Source organism: Paraphaeosphaeria sporulosa (assembly GCF_001642045.1).
Source record: "Paraphaeosphaeria sporulosa strain AP3s5-JAC2a unplaced genomic scaffold CC84scaffold_5, whole genome shotgun sequence".
Lineage (NCBI taxonomy): Eukaryota > Fungi > Ascomycota > Dothideomycetes > Pleosporales > Didymosphaeriaceae > Paraphaeosphaeria > Paraphaeosphaeria sporulosa.
In genome coordinates, this window is record NW_017253364.1 from 1,655,348 (window position 1) to 1,680,764 (window position 25,417).

General features: G+C 55.2%; 9 protein-coding genes across 9 annotated transcripts; 5 read left to right on the plus strand and 4 right to left on the minus strand.

The window, feature by feature from the left end:
• Positions 1-30: 30 nt before the first annotated feature.
• On the minus strand, positions 31-3,230 carry CC84DRAFT_1164368 (uncharacterized protein). Its single transcript, XM_018178472.1, has one exon. The coding sequence runs from the start codon at positions 2,771-2,773 to the stop codon at positions 308-310; it is 2,466 nt and encodes an 821-aa protein (XP_018036324.1). The 5' UTR covers positions 2,774-3,230; the 3' UTR covers positions 31-307.
• A 191-nt stretch (positions 3,231-3,421) lies between these two features.
• CC84DRAFT_1217248 (uncharacterized protein) lies at positions 3,422-4,087 on the plus strand (the record flags this gene model as incomplete). The annotated part of the gene is made up of 2 exons (XM_018182875.1): positions 3,422-3,536; positions 3,597-4,087. 2 exons carry the CDS (start codon positions 3,422-3,424, stop codon positions 4,085-4,087), a joined length of 606 nt encoding a protein of 201 aa, XP_018036325.1.
• A 1,972-nt stretch (positions 4,088-6,059) lies between these two features.
• CC84DRAFT_741623 (uncharacterized protein) lies at positions 6,060-7,948 on the plus strand. The gene is made up of 7 exons (XM_018187260.1): positions 6,060-6,333; positions 6,524-6,548; positions 6,600-6,749; positions 6,798-6,841; positions 6,889-6,956; positions 7,028-7,128; positions 7,174-7,948. Exons 1-7 carry the CDS (start codon positions 6,240-6,242, stop codon positions 7,769-7,771), a joined length of 1,080 nt encoding a protein of 359 aa, XP_018036326.1. The 5' UTR covers positions 6,060-6,239; the 3' UTR covers positions 7,772-7,948.
• Positions 7,949-11,911: 3,963 nt separating this feature from the next.
• CC84DRAFT_1164375 (BSP-domain-containing protein) lies at positions 11,912-13,096 on the minus strand. The gene has a single exon (XM_018178473.1). It carries the CDS (start codon positions 12,820-12,822, stop codon positions 11,962-11,964), a length of 861 nt encoding a protein of 286 aa, XP_018036327.1. The 5' UTR covers positions 12,823-13,096; the 3' UTR covers positions 11,912-11,961.
• Positions 13,097-13,106: 10 nt separating this feature from the next.
• On the minus strand, positions 13,107-14,460 carry CC84DRAFT_1164376 (pyrimidine 5-nucleotidase). The gene is made up of 6 exons (XM_018178474.1): positions 14,276-14,460; positions 14,110-14,195; positions 14,048-14,060; positions 13,959-13,994; positions 13,464-13,889; positions 13,107-13,415 (listed from the first exon to the last, which is right to left on the minus strand). Exons 2-6 carry the CDS (start codon positions 14,155-14,157, stop codon positions 13,231-13,233), a joined length of 708 nt encoding a protein of 235 aa, XP_018036328.1. The 5' UTR covers positions 14,158-14,195; positions 14,276-14,460; the 3' UTR covers positions 13,107-13,230.
• A 112-nt stretch (positions 14,461-14,572) lies between these two features.
• On the plus strand, positions 14,573-17,390 carry CC84DRAFT_1164377 (uncharacterized protein). Its single transcript, XM_018178475.1, has 2 exons — positions 14,573-15,662; positions 15,850-17,390. The coding sequence occupies exons 1-2, from the start codon at positions 14,728-14,730 to the stop codon at positions 17,105-17,107; spliced, it is 2,193 nt and encodes a 730-aa protein (XP_018036329.1). The 5' UTR covers positions 14,573-14,727; the 3' UTR covers positions 17,108-17,390.
• A 1,445-nt stretch (positions 17,391-18,835) lies between these two features.
• On the plus strand, positions 18,836-22,028 carry CC84DRAFT_1187051 (uncharacterized protein; the record flags this gene model as incomplete). Its single annotated transcript, XM_018180899.1, has 5 exons — positions 18,836-19,375; positions 19,425-19,697; positions 19,762-20,223; positions 20,273-21,151; positions 21,201-22,028. The coding sequence occupies 5 exons, from the start codon at positions 18,836-18,838 to the stop codon at positions 22,026-22,028; spliced, it is 2,982 nt and encodes a 993-aa protein (XP_018036330.1).
• Positions 22,029-23,018: 990 nt separating this feature from the next.
• CC84DRAFT_1061823 (Rhodanese-like protein) lies at positions 23,019-23,450 on the plus strand (the record flags this gene model as incomplete). The annotated part of the gene is made up of 2 exons (XM_018173593.1): positions 23,019-23,063; positions 23,124-23,450. Coding segments are annotated over 2 exons (372 nt in total), but the record flags the coding sequence as incomplete, so codon positions are not given.
• Positions 23,451-24,394: 944 nt separating this feature from the next.
• Positions 24,395-25,313, minus strand: CC84DRAFT_741893 (uncharacterized protein). The gene has a single exon (XM_018187261.1). It carries the CDS (start codon positions 25,134-25,136, stop codon positions 24,669-24,671), a length of 468 nt encoding a protein of 155 aa, XP_018036332.1. The 5' UTR covers positions 25,137-25,313; the 3' UTR covers positions 24,395-24,668.
• Between the last annotated feature and the right edge of the window lie 104 nt (positions 25,314-25,417).

Below are 25,417 nucleotides of genomic sequence, written 5' to 3' on the forward strand. Positions count from 1 at the left end.
CGCCTGAGCACAGCCGAGATTTGTTGATATGATTAATTCATAGGCCACTTCAAACAGCAACATTGCGTGCACCATATGTGTATATGTGTCATGTTCAATGGCTATGTGCATCATTCCAGTGTGGACACTTAGCCAGCACAAAGTGGAGGGTATATACAAAACACGGACCTGGTGGATAAACTCTTGTTATGCCGTGACCCAAAACACAAAGAGGAAACGCCGAGGGTATTATATCCAAGAGAAAAATAGCAGCCCATGTACGCCTGATCAAAGGTAAAGCCAGAGCGGAGTAATGTCGTAATGTAGTCTAGGGCATAAAGTCGTCATCGGGTTCAACATCGAGCCCCTGAAGTCGTCTCGCCAGTAGTCCGGAGCGAGGGGATAGGGGCGAGCCTCCGACGCCACAAAATGCGTTTCCTCCGTAGCCTATGTCGCCTCTGTTCAGCTTACCAAAGACTGTGTTATCATCGTCCCGACTTTGTGGTTTCGAAGCGTCCACAGCATTCGGCGAAGCGCATTCGCCCCGCGACCTAAAAGGGCTCACCACGTCGATGTCCATAAGTTCTCGAGACACAGGTCGAGAAGGTATCGAAGAGGTGCGGGTCAAGCTGAACGGAATCGGCTCCATATCTGGCATGGGAGAAGTCACATCTGCGTTAGGGGAAGGACCGCCTGTGAACTTCACGGCTGGCGGGGGAAGCTGTGGATGTCTCGGGGCCATTGTTTCTGCCTGGGTGAAGGATTGGTGCGACAGTGACAATCCTGCACTGGCTCGACGCAGGGCCTTTTCCGATGTGAGTTGGACCGCGGCAGATGAAGTTGCCTGGGATGCCAAAGAGTCTCTTGTTGGTTTGTACACACTGTACCGTGGCTCCGGCATCTGGATCTCGTTGCGGAGTTTTTCTTTGCCGTCGGGTACGCGATTGGCGAACACGACACGAATGCTTTTGTAAAGATAAAAGCGACCCTTGGATGGACAGCATATGTGCAGGTGAATCAAATAGCGCAAGATTGGTCGATCGTTGGGATCGTCTGAGTTGCTCAATGCAGCCTCTGGACGATCTGTACCCAGATTTTTACGAGAAGAAAGCGGCATGTCGATGATTGGCCCTGCCGAGTAGCTGCGCTGGCGAATGAAGGTTTTCTGGCCCGCTTCCATATCAGAAAGATCATATGGGACTAGAAAGAGTTTGACAGCCGTCTTGTTGGGATTCTTGATGACAATCTGCAGTTGGCCTTGTTGAGGGATGCGATAGCTGCCTCCCGGTGGGGCTCGGGGTGACGTTGACCGTCTCTTTTTCTTCTCGTTTCGTCGAACATCTTTCTGAGGTTTGGTTCCTGCGTCGTCCGCGTTCCCTAACCGAATATCGAGATCATCATGACCCGGATCTGGAACAGTGTGGCGCCGCTTGCGTCTGATAGTTTCGGAACATTCGTCCGGAGGGGGGATCGAATTTTCCAAGTCCACGAGGCCTACATAAGGACTGGGGGAGTCATCCGAGATGCGTGCATTGCTAGTGTTGTAGCTGTAGAAGACAGCGGGAAACGGCACGGCTACGTGAGCTGGGCACTTCAGGTTGGACTTGCACTGGCCTCTACCAAGAACACCAATCTTAGCGATGAAGTTGAGCGGCCGTGATGGCGTTGTAGACATCCTGCCGCGAAGTATTGATTCTTCGTAGGAGCCTACCATGGGCGCATGATGCAGTGGCGAGGCTTCGGATGAGAATGATGGCCTGTGCGGTCTTGACAAAGGTGTTTGTGGACTCGAGTGGGCTTGGAATTGGTGAAGAGAGGTGAGCGACCGCCTTGGCTGGTGTGCCTGGTATGGCAATGCCGTTCCCTTTCTGATATGACGAGCTGCGGGAGTGCCCAACGCAGATGCTACTGCAATGCTCGAACTGAACGCCCCGAAAGATTGAGGAGAGAAGGTATGGCGTCTGTTGCTTCGCTCTGGGCTTCTAGACGACTGCCTTGAGCCCGGTCGGGAAGAAAAATCGAGATCGGTGTTGTTGGATTGCTGCACAAGTGGGCTGGTCGGCGGCAAGAATGCAAAGGATCTCAAAGAGGCTTGTGATATTGCACGGGCTCGGGAAGCGGAGCGTTGCTCAGGAGTCGGAGTTTGTTCGAAAGGCGATGTAGCATCGGGGCGGCTTGGAGGTCTGGCAGCGGCCGGAAATGAGTGGTGCCATGGAACTACGGGGGACGTAGATCGTGGTAACGTAGGAGACAGCGCGTGGTCTTGCCGGAGCTGTTGCTCCTTTTCCTCCCTGAAATCTCCAGAGTGTAAAGCGGATCGCGGGCGTTCTATCTCCAGGCCTGCTGAAGCATGGTCTCGGAGCGGATCAGGCGTGCAGGGACGGGAGGTCTTGTAGCGAGGGTGCGAGAGCAGAGGCGTCTTGGGTCGATCTTGCGAAGTCGGCCGAGAGTCAGTGTCACCATCACGATGGCCATCCTGGTGTACCAGGTCGGCAGCGGGCAGTCTGCCAGAGACCCGATGCTGCCAGGGCGGGCTCTGAACTCTTTTCAGACGCTCTATCAACTCGACTCGATCCAGCAGCGGGGGGCTACGCAGCTGAGTCGGAGAGGCAGCTTCAACATCTGGACCGGAGACAGACGGGGCGGCAGGGCCGGGACTCATACAGTCTAAGCGCGATCTTTCCCAGCCATTGCTCAGTCTCCATGTTCTTTCGAAGTGGTGCAGCGCCGGTGGCACCTGCGCGGGCGGCGACCGCTCCGCGCGGCCCTCGTCTGGCTCATGAAATATCGGCATGATTCCGATGGCCTTGTGTACACAGCAACATGGGCACTGAAGAAGGCAGATTCTGGCGCAGAGGCGAGGGCGTTGGAGTATGGGGCGGCGGAGGCTTGCGGCGGCGGTTGGCGGGGACGGGGACTTTGATCAGGTGGTGGTACTGGTGCTGGCAGGAAGGAGCGTCAAGCAGTCTCTGCGCAAATAAGCGGTGCGCTGGCTCCACCCGCAGCTTCACAGTCGACGTCGCAGCGTGCCCGGCGGTGAGGCGTGGCTGGAGGCGTGGAGACTGTCGGCGGGCGTGTTGGAGGATGCGGAGACCAGCCGGGACGGCGATGACGCTCGACAGAGGTGCTAATCGCTGCGGCCGCCCGATGATAACGCAACGCAGTGCAAGCGCCGCAGACAGGGTCGGGCGTGGCTCCCGCACCGTGCTGGTCACACGACGCAAGAGTGACGGCCGCCCTCGCGTTGATGGCCATGGCCAGCGTTTGGCCGGGACGGCCCAGCCGGTTTGCGTGTGCGCGCATTCATTGACTCACGCCAGCCAGCGAAGCCGCTCCGTCGCGCCTTGCTTGCGGCGCGCCAAGCATCCAGGCCTCGGCAGAAACTTTCGTTGCGCGCCGCACAGCCAACGCCTGCACGAAACAGCCACTTGCTGTCCACACCATGGCACCGAAACGGCCGCACGACGACGCCGACCACGGCAGGCCCTCCAAGAAGGCGAACAAGGGCTTCTCCGTCGGGCCTGCCAATCTGCCCGACGGCACCCACAGGCGCAAAGGTTAGCATGACCCGTTGCCCGCACTGCCTGACCGCCCCGGCTGACAAGGTGACTGCGCAGTGCAAAAGATCAAGAAAAGCCTCATCCACAAAGCCAAGCTGAAGAAGGAATACCGCAAGGTGCAAGCGCAAGAAGATGCTCCAGCCCAGAACACCGCCTACTATGGCAACAGCGAAGAGGAACCCGGCGCCGACATGCCCGAGCCCACCTTGGAGCCACATCCCGACCGTGTGAAGATGCTCGAGGAGCCTGAACCCGAGCCCGAACCAGTACCAAGATTTGCCTCGGGGCCGCGGAAACAGCGCCGACCGCGACCGCAGCCGTTTGAGAAAGAGGCGGAGCTTGGGCGGCAGAGGAAAGAGCGGGCTGCCGCAGAGCAGAAAGCGCGCGAGGAGGCCGAGCAAGAGCGTGCAAGAAAGCTGGCAGACAGGGAGCGCTTCCGGAAGACCATGGCCAAGGCGAGGCATGGCGGTCCAAATGGCCAGAGGAAGCTCGGTCGCGAGAGCACTGTCCTGCTGGAGAAGGCACGACGCCTGGTCGGAAAATCTTGAAGCCACTCGGTTCATTGCTCAACAATTACCAATCCGTGATACCCCAACAAGACGACCGCGCGCCATCTTTCTTAAAATAAACAAGTGCTGCCCTTACCAAAGGACACGCGCAGTGTTGGTTCCTGCGGATTATCAAGTCGAGTAGAGTGCGTGAGCCGGGATACTCAGCTCGGATTCGGGTCACTGATCCTGGACCCCCGAACTGTGCGCGAGGCTGCTGGTACACGAACCGCAACTGTCATCTTGGGGCCACTTAGGATTCTGTACCTCTGCATCCATGCTTCCGTCAACGCCGAGTTAGAGGCTGTGCAGTGCAGTACCTGACACTCTAGAAGAGCTGTAGGTTATGGGTCGACACGCTATTTTGCATCATGCCTTGTGCTTGGTGCTGGGTGCTTGATTGAATGGCTAGGAATAAAGTGGTGTGAGTGACACCACCTGTAGTTCATTGCACAGCGACGGGTAGCATCTCGGCATGTGCGGACAACGGCGGTGGGGTCTTGTACCCTGTGAGGTCGCATAATATCTTTGCAGGGCTGATAGTCGTTCGGGCACTAGGCTTTAGAGAACGCCAACCTGCTTATTTTCCGGTCATCTGATCTTTACTGTAGACAACTCGTAAATCCTGCGCCTGTGGCCAAGACAATCATAACTACCACCAAAGCCTCGGAATCATGCTGCATTGGTGCGTACGTTGTTGCTCTTGAGTGGTGCTTGCGCACCGGCCCAAAACTCCGAGTTGAGCGTCGAACACTGCGAACCAACGGCCCGAGAATAGACGCAATCAGGTGATTCCAGGCTCGACACATGGTTTCAACCTTCTCGACGTGTTCCACTTCTTCAGCGCTACGCCCTTGCCCCTTAGACTTTTCTCTTCTTCAGCTCCCACAGCATAAGCGAACGTGACAATAGTCGTAGCGCGCTATGACGGCGACTTTCCCAGCTCGAAAAAGATGCAAGAGCCACTGATCGCCATGCGGCTGGCTGAGCAGTACTGAGGTTACAAGCAGCTGCGATGCGAAAGAAGACAATTGCCAATATGACGTTGCAATTCACTTTTACAGAGTCGTTTCAGATCACCGGATCCAGCGATCCAACCGAGGCACTGGCCTAGAGAGCTGAACGCTACGATCGGAACTATCTATTTTCACACTGCCGATAGTCATGTTGCATCGTCTCGGTTCTATCTCGGCCAGCAGGGGCAAGTCCAGCCGACCTCCTCTCCACCGCTTTGTGGCATTTGCAGCGTGTGCAACTGGCAGCCGCTGTGAGCACCGCCAGTGTGTTGTAGACGTCTGTTTTGACTTTCCGTCTAGGCGTAATTTCAGCGACCGATCGCGTGCAGCACCTAGACGGAGGTCTTCCGCGAAATGGGGGCGGAACCAGTGCTACATTCACATCAAACATGGTGCGTTGGCCAATGAGGCCATCTGCCAGTGTTGAACCCTGTATAACCGAGACGATGATGTCGAAACGGAGCAATAAGCTTATCATGTATAGAGAGCTATGCTAAGCTCAACATGGTCCGACATCTAGCGGTGTATGGACCATGCAGCCCTACCACAGAAGGGCACCAGGGCTTGCCGCACTGGGGCCCTTCATGGGTGCGCGACGAGTGCAGGGTCCTAGCCTTACCAACCGCTATTACCGCACAGTGCGGTGCAAAGCCTCAATGCATGCGCACAGTCCCCTTCGCCTACTTGTGGAATCTGCAGGCGCGGCCTGCTCGGCCAGTCCTAGCTCACCGAGTGATAGGCCACTAATTGAAACAGTCGGGTCAAGGCTCACTTGATCAGTGCGATCCTACAGCGCTGCAGCTATTGACTTGACTCTGACATACCTACACATCCATCGACCCCGGAATGGATTTAGTCTAGTCCTCGAAGCTTCAAATGTTCCCTGTCCTGCCATCCTCGTACAGTCTTCATACTTGACCCAACCAACCAACCCACGTTCGCTACATCCACACTCGCTTCCATCCAACCTTGCGCGTCCATTTGCTTTCGTCGGCTCTTCTTCTTGCCTTCGTAATACTGCAATCGGTCCAACTGCGAAAGACATCACAATTACCAGCGACTTCACCAGCGGATCGATACCTCGGATTGAACTACTCTCTCCACATCCCGAAGATTCTCTCTGTCCAACTCTCAGCATGCTGTCGTCCTCCGCAAAGTCCAGCGGCCGGTTACCTCGCAAATGGACAGTAGCGGAAGACCATAAGCTGAAGGAGGAGGTTGAGGCTCAGAGTACGTTGCTTAACTTTCCCACACCAATCCTCTTCGTACTGCCGCGCGCACAACACAGTGCACACAGTTTAGTGCGCACATGCCTAGACTAGGCTTCAGACCGTCTCGTCCGTAAAGCCATATTTAGAACCCCCCTGACGTCACATGTTGCATCCAATATATCAAATACACAACTAACAAAGATCTGCAGTGGTTGAAGGCGAAGTGAAAGACTGGTGGGTTGCGCGAAATTACCGTACAAAATTTCGTCACTGACCTCGGCTTAGGTGTCGGATAGCAGCCAAGCTCCCTGGCAGAACAAACAAAGACTGCAGAAAAAGGTGGCACAACTCAGTAGCTGGAGGTCTGAAAAAGGGACAGTGGTCAAAAAGCGAAGATGTTCAACTTGCGAAAGGAGTAGAGCAGTACGGCCAAAGGCAAGATTTTTTCCGCATTCAACAAATTACAAACTAATTGGACTCTAGATGGACCTTGGTAGCCAACGTAGTCGGGTCACGAAGTGCAGATCGTGAGTTGAATGATTCGCCAACGGTGGACGCTCTAACGCAAGACCAGAATGTGCGAAAAGATGGCAGCAATCGCTTGACCCAGATCTTGACCGTAGCGAGTGGCGAGATACAGATGTAAGAATCCGGTGAACCTACAAGAGCAACTATTTGCCTTGCAACTGTAGCTGTCTAACACTCAATCCCAGGATAAAGTTCTCATCGATGCAGTCCAGAAACTTGGCCGACACTGGAAAGACATCCAACGACATCATTTCCAAGGACGCTCTAAGAACTGTATCAAGAATCGGTATGTATGATTTCTCTGTCCAATGAAAAATTCTAACGTTTCCAGCTACACTGTTCTCGTCCGCCGGTATCAAAACCAAGGCATCATACTACCCCAGCCCGCAGGCACACCCGAACCGAGCACATACTCAGCCACAGATGACGACGATATGTCTTATGGATCTACCACATACGATGATTTGCTCCCCGCGCACACGACCCAGGTCTCCACCCCTGAAACACAGCACTCTTGGCCCACGGACAGCTCCTATTCTGCCTGGACATCCCAAGAATCCTTCGACGTTATGACCTCCACCGCCCCGACGTATCCCCACGTGCCCCTGACCGTGAATGTCAGCCAGGGTGCACAGTGGGACTGGGCTACGACTTCTATGAACACTTCGCATTCCCCCATGATGGCACTCGCCTCGCCACACATATACCCGCACGTGTCGGACCACGCTACCCTCTCGCCGTACGACCACTACGCCGCCAGCCCCGCGATGCTGAGCCCGACGACCGCGATGAATTATGGCGGGCATGTGGCGCGCGGCCCGACGAGCTCGCCCATCTCGAGCAACGCGAGCCCTTCGTACCAGGATCCGCATGCCATGGCCCAGTTCATGAGATACGAGATGCGGCGTGATCCTCCTTACCAATATTAATATGGGGATGATGATGCATGGCGTTAGCGTTGAGGCTGTGCAGCGTAGCAGAGGAGAGAGAAACGATATAGACAGCTCCATATCCGTTGGCCGGAAAACCAAGCAAGGTTCCGCTAACCATCTTACGAACGTATCGAACATCCAATCAATAATTGATAATCCGTATCCATGCTCGCGAGGGTTTCAGGCTCGCCCGTGGCAGTTTGGCATTTGACAGGTGCCACAACGGGTAAGGCCATGTTGTGTTACTGGCCGTGATGTACCATGTCGGACGGTATGCCTCTCCGGGGGGCAGCCCTCGCTACCGCGCCATCGGTGACTGCAGCGCTGCATGCAGTGCTATGCGAGGCCTTTGCCAAGGCGAGCGTTTTCTCCTCTCCATTCCATCCCAACTGTGCTCGCACACGAAGTTGACCTGCAACAGCCAAACCCGACGTTGTTCGCCACCCGCGGGATGCGGGACTAGTTTCTGGCCGGGCAGAAAGCGCCCGCATTATGAATCATTAGACGCTTCGCGCACGTGCTGGCTGGCGCGCGCGACTCGCATGCGATCGACGAGCTGCGTTGATGCTGTGGATGCCAGCGTGCCCAACGCAACGCCTCAACCGTTCGCCGGCCCCGGGGACTCGGGCACTGGCCTGGCGTGCATTTCTCCGTAAACAACGTGACACATGGCCTGTCATGTTCTCTACCTGACGTCCGCGTCGGCGTGTCTGCCTCGATGCTGCCTCGCTGCTGCCTCGTATGTCTGCGAACTGCAGCTCACGCATACTTGCCTTGCAAGCTAGACAGGCCGCGCGCGCTGCAGCGCCGCCCAATTGCGAGGCGCGAGCCGCACTTGCGTACCCATCTGTGATTCCTTCCCCGGGCCCCTCTGGTCGGCAGGCTTGACCGCCCCGGACGCCTGCAGCCGGTCGTCTCGACGGTCAGCACTCGGCGCGCTTGCTGTCGGCGACTTTCATCGTCTCTCGGAGGCCCACGCCCAGAATAGCAGCCCGAGACTTCCGCGCTCGCCCAATGGCCTCGCGCGCAGCGTATAGGTCGCCCGTCTTGGTCCCAGATCTAAACGGCGTGGCCACTCACTGGGCCGTCCGTTGGAGGTCGGTTGAGCACGACAGGGATGTTAAACACGTGCATGGATGGCGTCGTCGGGTGCCGGGCGGGGCAGGGGTGTCCAAGGCCTGGCAGGGTTCACGCTCGCATGTTCTCCCTAAAGGGTATCCGGAACGAAAGCTTAATGCGCGGCTAATGTGCCGCTGCTAACGGCATACGGCAGCCAGTACGAGCAATGGGAGCGGTATCCGCGATGGGCCCTTGTGGGAACGGAACGCACATGGCGTACCTTACAATGTACTCGGAACGGGCTGCTGTAGGGTTGACTAAGGTTGACTGAGGTTGACTCGCTGTGTAAACGGTGACGATCTTGATTGTTTACCCCAAGAGGTTAAGATCTGGTGGTGGTCCTGCTCTGACGTGGCTGTCGCTTTGCATGTCCTCGGCACATTCGCCGAAACGGAGTGTGGTGGCTGCTGTATGGTACGTTATTCTACAGTGTATACGAGGTGGCCAGGTGGTCACGGGCAAATCCATGCATGAATTTTTTAACGTCCAACGGTGGGAGAGGAGCGGGCTTTCCTCAAAGGGCAGCAACTACGCCACAAGAGGCTTATGATGCAAGGATGTGGATCGATATCGATTACATTAGCGTGTGGACGTTTTCTAGACTATCGAGAAGCGTATATTTAGAATTTGGAAGCCCGTGACAAGAAGTAGCTACGGGTGCCATGCGACTTCTCGGATATCGATGGTATATCTTTAGAAGGTGACGATGGATGTGGAGTGAGTGCAAGGCTGGCAATAGTCCACTCGATACATTGGTTTTCTGGGGTGGAACCATGGCCTGCACGGCCACCTCCATTCCATGCTCGATGAAACCACCGGTAATTTTGTCCTGCAGAAATTCATCCGCGCCGAAGGCTTGTGCCGATCGCACGCAAGCCTACTGCCCGTCCGCGAGCAGCCATGGTCACAGAAGGTCGCGAATGCCCACTAGTGCCCTCTAGGATCGATGGCTCCGAAATCTTATGTAAACAGTCGGGAGTTTCCGTATAGCGTGGATTACAAAAGCATTAATCTGTGACGTGACACGTGCTCTAAGCCTTCTTTGCGTCTTCCTTCTCCCAAGGAGTGTTCCTTCGAGAACTTCCGTGACTTGGCGGCCACGCGGAGGTACACGCAAGCAAGTACGAAGGACATAATCCTGCAAGGCAGAAATGCATCAGTGTAGCGCATAGACTCGAGGTGGTACTGCTTCGAAATCATTACGGCAAGCACATCCCTGTAGTTACTCTCATGGACGTTGTTTTGAACTCTGAGCGATTCTCTGCGACAAAAAAGGCGTAGAGTACGCGAGGTCGATCCTACTTGTTGAAGGACACCATTGACCAACATACCCGATTCCGGGACCAGCTATGCGAACGTTGATGGATGGACCTGCCCCATCTATCTACTTCCATCTTAAGGACTTGCTGCCTCAGATCTGGCTCCAGGGTCGGAGATGCACGTGGAGACGGGTTCGAATATGCATCTTACTCTTGCACTTGACATGCAGGCCCACGTGAGTAAGCCTGTCGCGAGTGAGTCTATGTAAAATCACAAAAAGCTTCGTCGGACAAGTTCGCGAGCGTAGTCCTGGTGATCACCCATATGACAGCCTCGCGGTAGATCCGATAACAACCCACTATAGATGACTGGTTCAACTAATCGGTGTAGCATAATTGAGCATGATATGTGGGATTTGGGGGCGGAGCAGTGGCTTATATGCAGGATTACACGGATCTTAGAGCCCGAACGGCAAGAATTAAGCTCTTTCGTAGTGCTGACATAGGGAAGCGGTCCGCAGAGGCATGGTCCGCGGACCGTACCTGTGGAATCGGGTTGCGTACTTTCGAGCAGGGCGTAGCGACGGGGTCGCTCAGGGTCGAGAGCAGTCGTTGCTTTGCTGATGCCTTGAAAGGTCTGCATGCCGCGTAGGATACCGGGAGTCCAGCCCAATGCTACGCCCGCATGCAAGACCTGCGGATAAGAGTGTTTTTGTTGCTGATCAGAGGTACGTATGTGAAAGTGGCGTTGAATGGAGTCAAGAGTTGCAGTATATGCGAGTTGAGTCACATCGCATGGGGCTGAAGCGAACAGGGGTGAACTTCGACACAGCACACGAGCTGTTGGTAAAAAGATCATCCGGTTAGTGTGCGTGTCGGGAGCCCGCATTGGCGGTCATTTGATAGAAGCTGATGTAATAGCTGTTTGGAGGATCATACTTCGTGCTGTCGAAGAAGTGATGTCGGGCTGTACCCTCCACAACCGGACTTGCTGCTTCATGGTGGAGAAATCCGGATACTGACAGCACCTGCTTTGTTTGATGTCATACGAGCGTTTCCCCTGAAATCGTAGAGCATTATTCAATACAACCTAGGAGATGTGACTCCGTGATCCAATACTGCCAGAAAGGCGCTTTGGGGTTTGGTTGCTCTGCACTGCCACGATCGATATCGGTTAACTTCACATAACGACGCCAAATCCCTGTCGATCACACACGTTCACAACCCCAGAAATGGAGATATTGCTCGGTAAGGCTAGTGGTGCATGACCAGTGCACGTGTGAGACGTGTGGTTTTTTGCACGGGATGACCGCTGTAGATACAGGTGAAGGCTATCGCATGTAGCGTCGCTTCGCGCTGGAGATGCGTCATCTTGGCGAGGTTAATAGAGTAATTCGATTCCGCTTTGCCAAACTGTCGTTCTCGATTGGCACACTGAGGCTATAGTCGGTATAGTGGATATTCATGACGGCAATACTCTCGAAGCGGACAAGCGCGGCGATTGAAGCGAATAGCACAGCCCCAAAGTGTACGCATGTTCTCCGGTATGGTATACCGAAGGATTTCCGTTTGAGTCTACTCGCCAGCCACTTCAAACTCGTGACTGGAGTCTCGACGCGTCCGGATCCTTGCAGTTGATCGCGGTTCGCTTGAAATCATGTTTGGCGCATGACTGCTTGTGGTATCGTTCGGCATTGAACAATCTCTTAGGCAATTATTAAGCTTCGACTATCGTCCCATGCCGGCCTAACACTCGTAGGTCACCGTGGACATGCAGCCATTGAACATTCTCTTTGCATGTCTCGCACGCTAAGTGGATTTAGCATCGGTTTGCTTCGAGTCGCCGTCCCCAAGGCTGGACCTGTATTCGCTCCACAGATGACCGACACTCTTGCCGCAGCATTTGTGCCAGAACTCGTCGGAGTCGTACCTGCAGCCCCTCAGTTCATCGTTGATTTTTCGTACGATCTCTTCACCGTGTGCCGCTTCTAGCCACTCCAAAAAGAAGCCGGTTCGTTCGTAGCCCGCGTCCCAATCACCATCGGCACTTCTCTTCCAATGCGGGGGCGCAAATCCAGCTTTCAAGCGGACCCAGTCTGCTATGCCTTCAATTAATCCGCCTGGCGCTGTGCCCAGTGCATTGTGCTGCCAGCAGTGAACCATCTCATGCACGATGACACCCTGTATCTCTTCTTTCTTTCGGCTGTCAGGTACGTGATTGATATAATTAGTGCTGAGGTGAATCTCTTTGTGGTCCTCGTCAATGTCGCGACCGGTAGTGTATGCAACACCATCCATGGACCGGAGCACCAAAGTAATCGAGCGGGTAGGCGGAATACAATGAGTCTTCAGACCAATATATAGCTGCTTGAGGACGGCGTCAACGGCGTCTTCGAGAGCAGTGGTGGCATGGAGAAGGCGGAGAAAGGCGCGCGTGCCATCATCCGAAAGGTCGCGGAGCTCCAGACGGAGGAGGGGCTTGCGGTTTGGCTTCACTTTTGAGTCGAAAGTGGCGTCATGCGTTGTCTTCTCGCATTGAGGGAGGTGCGACGTTTCTGAAGATGGTGGGAGAGCTGACGGCTGCGGGGCTGTAGGCTGTGAAGCAGATGCAGTACTCGAAGGTGCAGGGGACATGGTCTGGAAATATGTAGGCGTCGAAGAGGATGTCATTGGGAAGAAGCGAAAGACTCGGTGAGGCTGGCGAGAGGGGCTTGAAGAATGACCATCGTGGACGGATGATGTGTCTCTTATCGATAGACTCACGATGCCAAGAAAGGTGGGGGTTCTACGTTGCGCATTCAACACACTCCGTCATAAGTCTGATGTTTACAGTACTGAGTCAAATGTGCGATGATCCCCAGGCAGTCCTGGTCTATGATATGCATATGAACTTGTAACTTGTTCGGACCTATTTCACATTTGTATAAATAGACTGACTCAAGGTTCCTTTCGGCATGAAACGTGTGCTTTGGAAAGTTGGTGAAATCTAACATTCTATCAAGCCTATACACAGAGATGTAGATCCAAGTCTTCTACAAAATGCCGCACCTCATCAAATCGTGAGATGACTAAGGTCGCCTATGCTGTTCCATTCGTAGTCGATTTGCTCTTGAACAAATGGGGGAAGATGGTGCGCAACTCCTCCAAGCTTCTAATCTGATGCTTTGCAGCACGTGTTGACGGCTCAGGGTCCTCTGGATCTAGTAGGTGGGCTGTATGCCAGCCCCGTTCCTGTGCCGCTTTTGTGTTGATGAAAGAATCATCTGGGGCATATTAGTGCGGATCATATAATCACCCCAAAATGTACGCACCAACGAAGTAACAGTTCTCGTTCGACTTCACTCCTGCTTGTTCCATCGCTTTGTCGAACATCTCGACATGCGGTTTGCAATAGAATTTCTCGGAGCCATAGTCGCAGTAAGTCATGCCTTCGAATAAGTCATCAACCTCCAGCAATTTTACCACCTTCTTGCCGTGCGTGACATATGCATTCGTAAAAAGCCACATCTTTACCTTGCTCTTGTCAATGTCCTCGAGTAGCTTCCGTAGTTCTGTATTGGGCTTGATGATATCCTCCAGTGGTAGCGCGTCGTCTACTTTAGCGTTGTATTCCAGGGGATCGACCTTGTGGTGGCGGACAAGACCTTCAATGGCAAGGCCATACTCGCGGTAGTACTTGAGGTGTAAATCGTTTGCCTCCTCTTGTGACAGTGATAGATGATTTTGGAAGTATTTGTCTGCAACCGTTGAGCTTTGCATCCACTGGAATGGCGCGTGGAAAAGAGGAGAAGTCGAAGGAACCATACCTATAAGGTCTGACATCAAGTGTTGAATCTTGTAGCCTGCGTACAAATGAGTCCCCCGCACGATCCTAAGGAAGCGCGGGAACACATACTCTTGGGATAGAGCTAATCGGCCAGTTAGTGCCTGCCAAAATTTGAAAGGTGAATTACGTACGCAATTGTCTATATCAAAGAAGAAGACTAGTTTCTCGTTTTGCGACATCTTAGTGGAGCGGGGCAACCCGGTGATGAGTGTCGGATCTGTGAGGTTGGTATCTTAAGCCCGTGCGGTCGAGGGATTGAAGGAATGACTCGCATAAGTGAGCCAATGGTGTGCTTACAGGTAAACATGCAGGTTGTCGCTGGTACTTCAAGACTTTTGTGGGGGGTTATTCCCTATTCGTCCAACCGGCGTTAATACGAGTTGGGGCCAAGCAGGAGAAAGTAGAGACAAGGAGACTATGCCCCAGATATTGGAGCTGTGATTTCCGTGTTGTTAAATTGGGCCTCCCAGGTGCGACGGTGCGTTCGGGGCAGGGAGCAAGAGCAAACGCAGCAGCCGCGATGGGCATAGCGCGGCTTGGCAGCTCGCGCCGCCTTCAACCGCGCGGATGGACACAGCTTGAGCGCGGATTTCTCCCCAACCCCCTCTGCGCTTTCACCTCGACGCGCCATCGCGATGTACCCTTCTATATTTATATACACACCACGCTCCTACTGATCTACTCCCCGCGACCTCTGTAGCTTAATCTGAGCGTGCTGTGGGGTAAGCAAACATTGGGCTGCCACAGTCATGTCGACCAGTACAGCACCGCCGCTCGTGAACGGGACCAGCGTGGTACCCCCCGAGGATTGGCGAGAGGCCGAGTTCCTCCAGAAGCTGCTGCATATTCGCGATGAGGTGTTCGCAGGCAAACATCCGCGCATTCGTCTCCCACCCAGAGTCCTAGAACAGGTTGCACCGCGTCCGCCGCAAACCGCCCCAACAGCGAGACTCACGATCAACGGGACTCCCAACGGCACGTCTAACCAGCAGATGTTCCCGCCGCGTCCCGAGACTTCCTTGTCACAAATTCCTGCGCCAAACGAGTTTGTCTCGCCTGTCGCACATACATCGCGGCCTTTCTCTGCCAAGTCTGCATCGTCAGGCATCGATCCAGTGTTGCTCACCAAGTCTGATCATCTCATCAGGGCTGAACTTCAATTGAAGCGCCAGCAGCTCGAACGGGCACTGAAGGATCAGGTGGATAAGCGTGGTCGTGCAAACGACGAAGAGCGAGAGGTGCTAGACGTGGATGACCTGCTTGCCCAGGCCCACAGACTGGTGAAGCCAATCTCTGGCCTGCGACCTCCCACTGCTGATAGCGACGGAGAGTCTTTCGACAACTCATACTACTCTAGCAAAGCTGACAGTTGGTCATCGGATGAGATTGAACGCAATCACAACTCGAATACTGATGTCGCAGAATCACTCACACAGCAGGGCAAACGTGCTACCAATGAGGTCCAACAGGTTGTGGCGCCTTTTCAGTCAGGCCCAGCCAGTCCTCCAGTGATCGATCTAGATGACGAGCCCTACGAACCTGGCGATGACATTCTTGAGATCTATGAGCCTGAAGATGCTGGTGCGAACGAAGATCTAGAGGAGTCTGACTACTCACCTCCACCGGCCGACGCGGGTCCTAGTGAGCCTAGAAGGCAGCATGGGCGTTATAATGGCGCGAACGGGTACGGTAGCGATTGGTTTTCTTCTCATTTCCACTTCCTTTGCATGATGCCCTTTCCACGTATAGGTTTCAGATCCTGGTGTAGGATGGCAAAGAAATGCGCTGCATACTCCGGTTACAAATCTTGAAATCGAGACCTTCACGATTCACCCCACCCCTGAACTCTCAGAATGCTGATTCAGAAACAGGTCCTCTCGACGCCAAAGCCCCAAGGGTCCAGTACCGCCGATCCAAAATAGTCGCAAGCGGAAGCGGGAGTGGAAGAAGGGCAACAACAGCAGCAACAACAAACAGCGCGCTGCACAGTCACCAGAACCATACATCAAGGAAGAGCCACAGTCACCTCCCACATTCGCGGCGTATTCGGATCCGCCGTCCAGCAAGCGACGAGCCCTGCAACCTCTTCCTCAAGAGGTCGAGGTTGTCGACAGGGTACAACCCGTCTATTATCGTGACCCAGAGCCTGCTGCTCGACCAACCCGACGCTATGAGGAGCCCTTATCGCCAAGCATTGCTCGTCTGCCTCAGCGACGTGATGACCAGGATCTGCGTCGCGTGGCAAGCGTTCAATATGCTCGTCGACCGTACTCACCGACTAGTACTGACCTGTATGCTGCACCATCCCCTCGCCAGAGCCGCGCAGCATCAAATGTGTATGCAGAGCGTGCCATCGAGCAGCCTGTCTACCGGGAAGCATCTATTCGACCGTCGGCAGCACCTCGATACATTCCAGACCACCCGCAAGAGATGGAATATCTGCCTCGAGCCCAGTCACCTGACAACATGCCCATGGCTCCACCCCGTCGCAGCATTGTGGTTGATCAGTACGGCAATCAGTACTACGCTGCTCCAGTGGAGACCAGGGCCTCCGTCGCCCCATCTGCCAGAAGAATCGAGATGGACCCATACTACGAACGTGCGATGACCCGAGAACCAGTGCTCCGGGTACCTGCGCGTACAGAGCTGTACGAGGAAGGCGATGTTCAGAGAATGCCGCCACCGCCACGCCGTTATGCTGATGTCTCCGAAACTGAGTTGGTCGATTCGCGCGCATATCGGCGAGAAGCCTCGCACCGCCCCTTGGAAGTTGAGTACCGACCACACGAATTGATGGAACGGCGGCCGACCGCCCAGTACGAGGAAATGGGCCCTCCGCGTGAGTACCTACCGAGTCGAGCGTATAGTGTTCGTCCGGAAGTCATTCGGCGTGAGGTGCCAGAGGGGTACGTCCGTCACGAGAGTGTTCAGCCTGGCCATGTCCGGGTAGCCGCGCCACGCTTGCGTGAATTGAGTGTCATTCGCCATGAACCCTCAGACGATCGCCAATATGCCTTTGCAACTCCCCAGAGACGTTATGCAGATGAGAGCGGCCTGGAGCGTCCCGTGGAGGTTGTACAAGAACGCTATGCGACCGAAGCTCCTCGACGACCGACTTACCGCTACTAGTCAATTCGTTTGGGAAGAGTGTCCAACTTCAGCGTTTTACCTACCCGCACCGTTCTGTGCGTGGCCGCGAGATGAGCCTCGGGCAGTAACAAGATAGGAAGGATTGGTGGATGGATTGTAATCATTGGCATTGTAGTATTGAAAGGGGAGCAAGGACTATTGATTAGCATACGATTGCACAGTGTACCCGGTCTCGCGTAGGCCCAGACGACGCGGATGTGTTGCTGTCAACACGGGAAAATATATTGATATCATGTCGAAAATGGGCTTCGAAATCGTGTACTACAAAAGTCGTGTTGACGAGTAGTGTTCCATTCATTTGATAAAGTGGTGCCTAGCGCGGTGTGCTGTCCAACAGAAGGCTCGCAGTGTCGTGCGGCCCAGCTCGTCGGAAACGTGGAAAGCCGGCAGCCGGAGAGGTATCGATAGTAGTAAGGGCCTGGCCACACAGCGTTGCGGGTTCGTTCGTATGGCAGACGTTAGCCTAAGGACTAGTTGCAGGCTTGCACAATAACGGAGCAGCCTCGTCGTCGTCATCACATGGACAGTTGATGGGGTTGAAGCAATGCCTTTTGTAGAGAGGCAAGGATATGAATGCAATGCAGCAATCCAGAGAGGAGCAGTAGAATAGAGGCGCTCCTAGTGACCTGAAGACCGGATTCAGGGCGAGTTGCACGGGCGGCATGTGTAAACGTCATCGGTGGGACCGTACCCAGGTTACAAAGAACTGTGGGCGTGTACACAGAAGGCAGTAGAACCTGCAGCTGCACACCGGAGCGATGTGTAGAGATGCTACCAAGATTGAGGCACGCAATTGCCGTGCTCGAAGCTTAAACAGGAGAAGTAGTCGGCTACGGCACGGCCTACCCGACCGGGCCCTGTGCATTGGGGGGATGCAGCTCCGTTGTCAGCGCGTCGGAGCCCATGGCGCGGCTCAGTGCAGCTGTCTCGCCGTTTCCGGGAGGAGTGGCACGCGTAGGGCCCGAGGTTGTTGAGGTGAGACGATGGGTCTGTTCGCGAGGGAATCGGGAATAGGCGCTGGAAAGTGTTGGGGCATGCACAAGCGACAACGTGACCGTGGGCAGACAGGCATGTGAGCTGAGGCTGTCGCATAAATGTTTTCGGGAGTGCAAGTGAAACGTCGCGGCAGCACCACGACCTGGCCGACAGCACATCCGCGGTGCGCACAGCCAGGCAGCAGTTAGGCAGTGCCCATGGTATCCGTTGTTGGGCACCGCAACTGCGTGCTCGCGCAGGTGCACTGGCAACGGGACGGCAGCGGAACTGGGAAGAGGCTCGCGCAGTGGCAGTGGGCAGTGGGCAGGGCGCATGTCATCAACGCTGGCCTGCCCGATGGGCCTAGGCCGGTTCGGGCGCCCGCCAGCGCCAGGCGCCACAACGCAGATCGCCAGAGTCGCGGGCAGAGGCAGCACTGAAACGCGCTGCTTGCGGTCGAGGGCGCCGTGGCAGCGGGCGGCAGCGACGCACTGAGCGCAGGCAGCGGGCGGCGGCAACGCTGCGCGCCGAGGGCTCGTGTGCGGGCGCTGGGCCAGCTATCGACGGGATGGGATGGGTGTGGGATGTGCGAGGGACCGTGCTGCCAGTAGCGGCCATCTCAGCCTCTGGGTCCTGGCTTTGGCTTGGACAGACCTCGACCTCTCGTGTCTCCCTCGCTCTCCTCCCATCACCCGCCGCCCGACACTCCCCCAGGGCGCCTCTCCCCCCGCTATGCACAAGATATCCAACTTCACGGGCCAAGCTCGACACGGCTGGGAAAAGATGGCTCCGTCCGCCGGCTTCCCGTTCTCGAGATCCAACCACGAGATGCCCGTCACCGCGCCCATCAAGCGCCCGTCCACGGCCACGTCGGCGCCGCCCGTCATCCCGCCCGGCACGCAGGTCAATCTGTCCTTCAACGTGCCCTTTGCCTCCAACCTGGCCGGCCCCGACGTCGACGACATCATGTACGCCAGCCCCGGGGCCAAGGCGCGGTGGACCTTCCCGGAAGGCACGGCTGAGGGCACCCCGGTGCACAAGCTGCCCGTCCACGCTCAGAACGTCGAGAACCTGCGCCTCATGTGCCGCGAGGTCCAGGAGCAGACCGAGGGGCGCGTGGCCGCCGCCGTCGTGTCGGCCGAGTCCAAGCCGCTACCCGGCCTGCAGCGGGGGCCGCTGCGCGCGCTCGTCACAAACGTCTGCTTGTCCGGCGAGCTGGAGATCGTGAACCAGATGCGGTGCAAGGTGCTCAACTCGACGCCCATCTCACTGGTAGGCCGCATTGGGACCGAACCATGATGCCAAGTCTGACAGTGCATAGCGGTCGTCCTTCGTCGACATCGACTCTGATCTCATCATTGACCGCACCTCGCAGCATGTCAAGGGCCCCGTGCTCAACCAGCTGGACCTCATTGCGAAGACGACCAAAGCTGACATCTTTGTGCTGATGCCCAAGCAGCCCGACATTGAGTCCGCCAGCTTCAACGGCAACCTCGAGACTGGCATGGACTCGCGTCTCCGCTGCGCCATCTACGGCGACATGGAGACCATGGAGCACGCGAAGACTCGCGTGCTCATCATGATCGACCAGATCGTGAGTTCTGCTGCCCCGCAGTTGGCCTGGACTAGCGCACAAAGCTAATTTGATATCGTCACAGCTCAAGCGATACGTGGATACGATGAAGCTGGAGCTGACCATGCATACGCTCATCTGCGGGCGAGGACGCAAGAACATCAAGTTGATCGAGTCTGCCACAGGAACCGCCATCTACTTTCCGCCGCCATTCCCCCGCCTTTTCGGCTATACCCCGGCCGGCGCACAGCGTCGTCCTGATGACTTGATCTACATTACTGGTGAGAACTCAGAATGCATCTTGAGAGCCAAGCAGCGTCTTCATGACCTGGTCATGTCGACCAAGGTCTTTGTAAAGCCCGTCATGGTCACGGACACAAAGCTCGATGCCATTCTGCTCGAACGTCTCGACAAGGTGCGCAAGATCATCGAGAACAACGGGTCCTATATCCTCTTGCCCCCATTGGGCATGCAACGCGGCGTCGTCCGTGTTCAGGGCACCGATGTTCTCCATGTCGAGCGCACTGTGCGCGAGTTGATGGCTCTTGTAAGATGATTAGCCCACCCATGCGTGATGCAGTGCTTACCTCGAATAGGCTGGCCAATTCTACAGTGCCTCGTGGTTCATTACTCACCCTGACCCTTCGCAGCGCCCTCCTACGGCTGCTGATGTGCGTGCCATGCTCTCGGATATCTGCATAAACTCTGGCGCAGAAATCAGCTTCGAGAAGCTGAACTTCCACATCTACGGCTCCGACGATGCTGTCAAAGCCGCAATGATGGTGATCAACAACATTCCGTTTGTGAAAAAATCGCAGTACAACATGAGCGTGAAGATTGAGCTCGCCAACGAACACAAAGAGTTCGTCAGTGGCAAGAAGAACGGAAAGATCAACAAGATCATGAGCCACAGCAGCGTCCAGATTGTCTTTGATGGCTTCAACGAGTACAACTTCTACATCGTTGTTCGCGGTGCTCAGTATGACGCTACCAAGAACGGTCTAGATCTTGTCGAGCAGGAGATGCCTGCCGCAATCTCCTTCCACGTTCCCGACCAATACCATAAGCGTATCATTGGCATTGGCGGTCAACACATCCAGCGCATCATGAAGAAGTACTCAGTATTTGTGAAGTTCTCTAACGCTATGGACCGCGGGGGCTTTGGCAAGGAAGAAGATGACATCAAGGTTGACAACGTCATCTGCCGTACCCCGGCTCGCAATGCTCAGAATCTCGATCTGGTCAAGCAAGAAATCATGGACATGGTGGAGAAGGCTGATGCCGAGTTCGTCTCTGAGACTATCAACATCAACCGTTTGTACCATCGCGAGCTCATTGCCCGCTTGGACAAGATCGATGAGCTTGAGAAGAAGTTCAACTGCAAGATCACGTTTCCAAGCACCGAAGAAGCAAGCGACATCGTCACTGTCTCTGGCCCTGAATACCAGGTGCCACTGGCAGTTGATGAGTTTTTGGTGAGTAGAATTGTGCCTGATGAAACTATGACACGCTGACATCACTTAGGGTATGGTTCCTGAGACTCACGATCTCGCCTTCCCTGCTTCCAAGGAGCTTGGCGAACACCTGCGTTCTGCGGACTTCAAGACTGACGTTCTCGATAAGCTCAGGGATCAACATGTTGTTGAAGCTCATGTCAAAGAAACCCAGACTGAGACTGCTGAAGACGGCAAGGAACAACAGATCGAGACACTTCACCTCAGCTTCACCAGAAACAACGCTGGTGGTCTCAAGGATGCCCTTGACTTCTTGATCAACAACCTCGTCATGCACGGTCTCGATACCAACACTATCCGCGGAGCCCTTCCTCGACCCAAGTCTGATTCGTTCGAGGAGTCTTTGCCCTTCTTTGAATCCAAGCTGCTTCAGCGTGCCGAGCCACCCGTTGATAGCACTGATTCGCCCACTCGTTCTCACTTCGGTGATGAAGAGCGCCCCGGCATGTTGGATCGTCTCCGCAAACCGGGCAGCATGTCTTCCTTCACTTCCCTGTTCAACTCGCGCAGAAACGGGACTAACTCCCCGGGCTCTCTCTTCAAGCATGCTTCTAGCAACGCTTCGAAAGCCTCTCTTGCCAGTCTTGAATCCCAGGGCAGTGGCTACCGCAACCCTTGGAACGACAGCGGCATCAACCTTGCGGACGACGAACACCATACTAACAGTTGGCCGATGCCAACGCCGCGATTTGAAAGCAAGTTTCCCTTTGGGGCGTCCTCGGCGGCGCCTGGAGACGTGACGCCCCGGTATGACCCGAGGGCGTCGGTCGACAGTGGGCGCCCCTCTACTTCTCATTCTGCATCTGGATACCCGGGCCCTATTGGCCCTCCTCGTTAAACGATACACCATTTCCCAACTTTGTACCGGGCTTTATGACGAACAAATACCCCAGCTCCGGACTTGTAGCAACGCTCAACCAAAAGAATTATACCCCTGTGGCGAATTGCAAAAGCCTTCGGTTGGTTTGCTCGCGCTGTTCCATTATCTTCGCGTGTTTCTGCAGTTATTTGGATCTTGATATGTGTTTCTGCTCTTTGTGTTTGGGCGTTTTGCGGAAGTGCAAGCAATGATTCCCCCAGGTCGGCGCCAAAAGAAATATACCAATTTGCTGCTGTTTGCTGCTTTTGCCTTGGATTTGCATGTTTTCGCTTTGGTGGGGACGGAATGGGATGGATGATACCCGGATCCGTGGTGAGACGGATTCCTGGCGACGGTGTATGGTATGGAAATGGATGGTATACTTGGGACTATAAAGTGGCGAGACTTCGTGTGGCTTCTCTCCTCTCTACGCAGGGCATGCATCGCAATTGAGTGAAGGCGGCTGGGTGTTTAATGGCAATGTTATCGGGCCATCTTGTCGGGACGGGAGGGAGGATATTGATAATCAAGCACAAGTTATACCCACACAGCGAACTATCTTGCGCTTTTGCATGGTGCCGTGGAGCTCCGATCTCGGTGGCTAACTCCGACGGGAGCGATGCACGTGCGGCTACGAACCAGAGGTGACGTTAGACGGCGCGGGCCCGAGGCCTACGGCGATTGCGACGCGGGCGGAGCTCTATACCTCCACAACTCCACAGCGTGAGCTTATCACACTTCCGTCCACCTTTGAGGTCTTGCGCCTGCTTCCGTGCAGCTCTTTCGACTAGTACAAATACAATGGCTTCAAGAAGAGCCGTGCAATTGCTCGCTCTGCGCACCCCGCAAGCGGTCGCAACCAGGGCTGCTTCAATCCGGTTCACGACGCCATGCTCCACGCCGCAACGCACCGTCGCGAGAAACGTTGCCAGCGCGCAGGTTGGCGTCGCGCAGCGGAGACACCACTCCAGCTTCCCATCAGACAAGCGCAGCAAGGTGTACGAGTTCCAAGACGTACGTCCTCTCCCACACAGCCCTTCGGCACCTGCCCAGTCCCCATCTAACACACCGCAGGTCCTCTCCATCGTCGAGAACCCGTCCTCATCCACCATCCTCATCGACGTCCGCGAGCCTGCCGAGTTCGCGGCGAACAGCATCCCCACCTCGCTCAACGTGCCCATCACCTCGCAGCCGGACGCTTTGCTCCTCTCCGAAGAGGACTTCGAGGACCGCTTCGGCTTCCAGAAGCCGCCCAAAGAGAAGAATGTGGTGTTCTTCTGCAAGGCGGGCGTGAGGAGTAGTGCGGCGGCGCAGCTGGCCAAGTTGGCTGGGTATACGAAGGTTGGGGAGTATCGGGGGAGTTGGTTGGATTGGGAGAGGAATGGGGGGCCGGGGACGAGGAGTGGGCCGGGGGCGCAGCAGCCATGAGAGGGAAAAGGAAGGTGGGTTGGGCGGATTGTCGTGAGGGGGTTTGCACGGGTGCGTGGTCTAGTGGGCACGGCGTGATCTAGGTGCGTGACGCAAAAGGCAAGAGCCGATAGACTGTACAGAGTATGGGTTAGTTGTTGACGCATCTGAAGAGCGGTAATGATCTCATAAACTCTCAAGGATATAAGTAGCGACTTGTTGGTATCCAAACCGTTCAGCAATGTCCAGCCAGCTCCGCCATCTCACTGTCTGTACTCTAACGCTTTTCCTAGCTGGACAGAGCATTTATTTCGCACTTGACAATGTGTATACGTCGCCCTGAACGTACAATTGCACAGATGAGTGAAGTCGATGTGTAGCGAAGCAGATCAGAAATGCCTCGCTCCAGAGCTAGCCTAATGCCGTGACCTATGTCGAACTTTCGGGGCCATTGAACGAAAATTCGGAACTCATGTTGTCGAGACTAACGCAAAGACAGCTACCGGTAGGCGATGAGACTCTGAACTGCAATTTGTTTGTGCCGTCGCAGGGATGAGAGTGCCAGTAGGGCACTTTCGACCAATCAAAGGTCGGCGAGTTGCCCTCTGCTGCAAGCCACGAGTAGGGCACAGCACCAAAGCACAAGCCCCTGGACGATGCCATAACGTCAAATAAGATGAACCATCGAAAAAGATACGAAAAGATGAAGACCAGTTGTTCGTAGCGTTGTTAGAGAAGAGAGGGACAAGATACGCTGGCAGCTGGCTAGACTTTATTGGGTTAGCTTCGAGGTAGGAGGGCAACGTCCTTCGAATAGCCAGTGTAAAAAGGCAACCACCAACAACCAATCTCCGCTGTCAGGTCATACGTTTTGTCTCAGAGGGCAAAGAGGTGGTATGGCGAGATGGTGCCCTGTCCCAAGCTCAGACCATCACGGCAGGGTTAGGCGCCTAGCTGCAGGAGAACCGGTCAACGCAGAATCTCAGCCTGATGCCCGCAAAGCGAGCGCCACTGGGTGACGTGGACGATGGCCATCGTAGACTTCGACATGTTTCGGGAGGCGTTGGTGAGTTTGGACGCACGGAAGCTAGGAAAACACAGTAAATTACCAACTACCTAAGGAGTGGACGTCTCGGAAGACCACCTGTAAAGACTGACGCAAGGAGATGAAAGACGCGACAATGAGGGCAAACCAAACACTACCAGGAAGTTCTAGGGCTTCTCCACGCGAAGACATATACCATGCATTCTCTTCATGTGTTCACGCACCTTGTCGAGACGAGGATACGTATAGTTGCAAGACTTGACGATACACTCGAATTCCTGGGCCTCATGCCGCATGTGCACGGTGCGCTTATGGCGACGGAACTCAGCTGGGCGTCTGAAGGTCGCACTGCACCCGGGGACGTCGCAATCGTGGACTGATCGGCGCTGGCTGCGCGGCTGGGCAGCTGTCCCAATGGTGCGAGTAGCAGCTTCGGCCCATGGGTGATGCGGGGCAAGCGGTCTCAAAGTCTGCACACTCGCGTGGCTAGGAGGACTCGTCATCTCCAGCTCCTCCAAGTCGTATCCTAGCTGTGCACTCGAGTTGTACCCATGCTCGTGTGGCGTGACTTCGAAGGCATTTGCCACAGGCTGCACATCGACGCCAGGCGTGCAAGGCATCTGGAAGTTATTCATCCAGTTTGGATGTCCAGCAGTGTAAGCTTCGCCATAACCAGGCGGAAGGCCAAATGCAGTACCATCGAACGAGGTATCAACGGGTTGGTTGGCGTAGGATTGGACACTTCCAAAGGGTACATCTGCTGCACCAAAGTTGAGTGGGTTGCTTCCGAAGGATGTAGCCGTTCCATGAAGAAGGGCGCCTTGAGGGTAGCTGCTTTGGGTGCCTGCAGCGACGAATTCTGGTACGGAGACAGGATGGAAACCTTGACCCGAATAGGGCTGATGAAGACTGGGGG

Excerpts from the sequence above, each read along its gene's own strand:
- CC84DRAFT_1164368 (XM_018178472.1), bottom strand. The coding sequence starts at position 2,773 with ATGCCGATATTTCATGAGCCAGACGAGGGCCGCGCGGAGCGGTCGCCG.
- CC84DRAFT_741623 (XM_018187260.1), top strand. The coding sequence starts at position 6,240 with ATGCTGTCGTCCTCCGCAAAGTCCAGCGGCCGGTTACCTCGCAAATGG. Across the intron at positions 6,750-6,797 it reads GTAGAGCAGTACGGCCAAAG|ATGGACCTTGGTAGCCAACG; the intron begins GCAAGATTTTTT and ends ATTGGACTCTAG. Across the intron at positions 6,957-7,027 it reads GCGAGTGGCGAGATACAGAT|GATAAAGTTCTCATCGATGC; the intron begins GTAAGAATCCGG and ends ACTCAATCCCAG.
- CC84DRAFT_1164376 (XM_018178474.1), bottom strand. The coding sequence starts at position 14,157 with ATGTCGCAAAACGAGAAACTAGTCTTCTTCTTTGATATAGACAATTGC. Across the intron at positions 13,890-13,958 it reads CTTGATGTCAGACCTTATAG|ACAAATACTTCCAAAATCAT; the intron begins GTATGGTTCCTT and ends CAACGGTTGCAG. Across the intron at positions 13,416-13,463 it reads CGAGAACTGTTACTTCGTTG|ATGATTCTTTCATCAACACA; the intron begins GTGCGTACATTT and ends AATATGCCCCAG.
- CC84DRAFT_741893 (XM_018187261.1), bottom strand. The coding sequence starts at position 25,136 with ATGAATAACTTCCAGATGCCTTGCACGCCTGGCGTCGATGTGCAGCCT.
- CC84DRAFT_1164375 (XM_018178473.1), bottom strand. The coding sequence starts at position 12,822 with ATGACATCCTCTTCGACGCCTACATATTTCCAGACCATGTCCCCTGCA.
- CC84DRAFT_1164377 (XM_018178475.1), top strand. The coding sequence starts at position 14,728 with ATGTCGACCAGTACAGCACCGCCGCTCGTGAACGGGACCAGCGTGGTA. Across the intron at positions 15,663-15,849 it reads CGTTATAATGGCGCGAACGG|GTCCTCTCGACGCCAAAGCC; the intron begins GTACGGTAGCGA and ends ATTCAGAAACAG.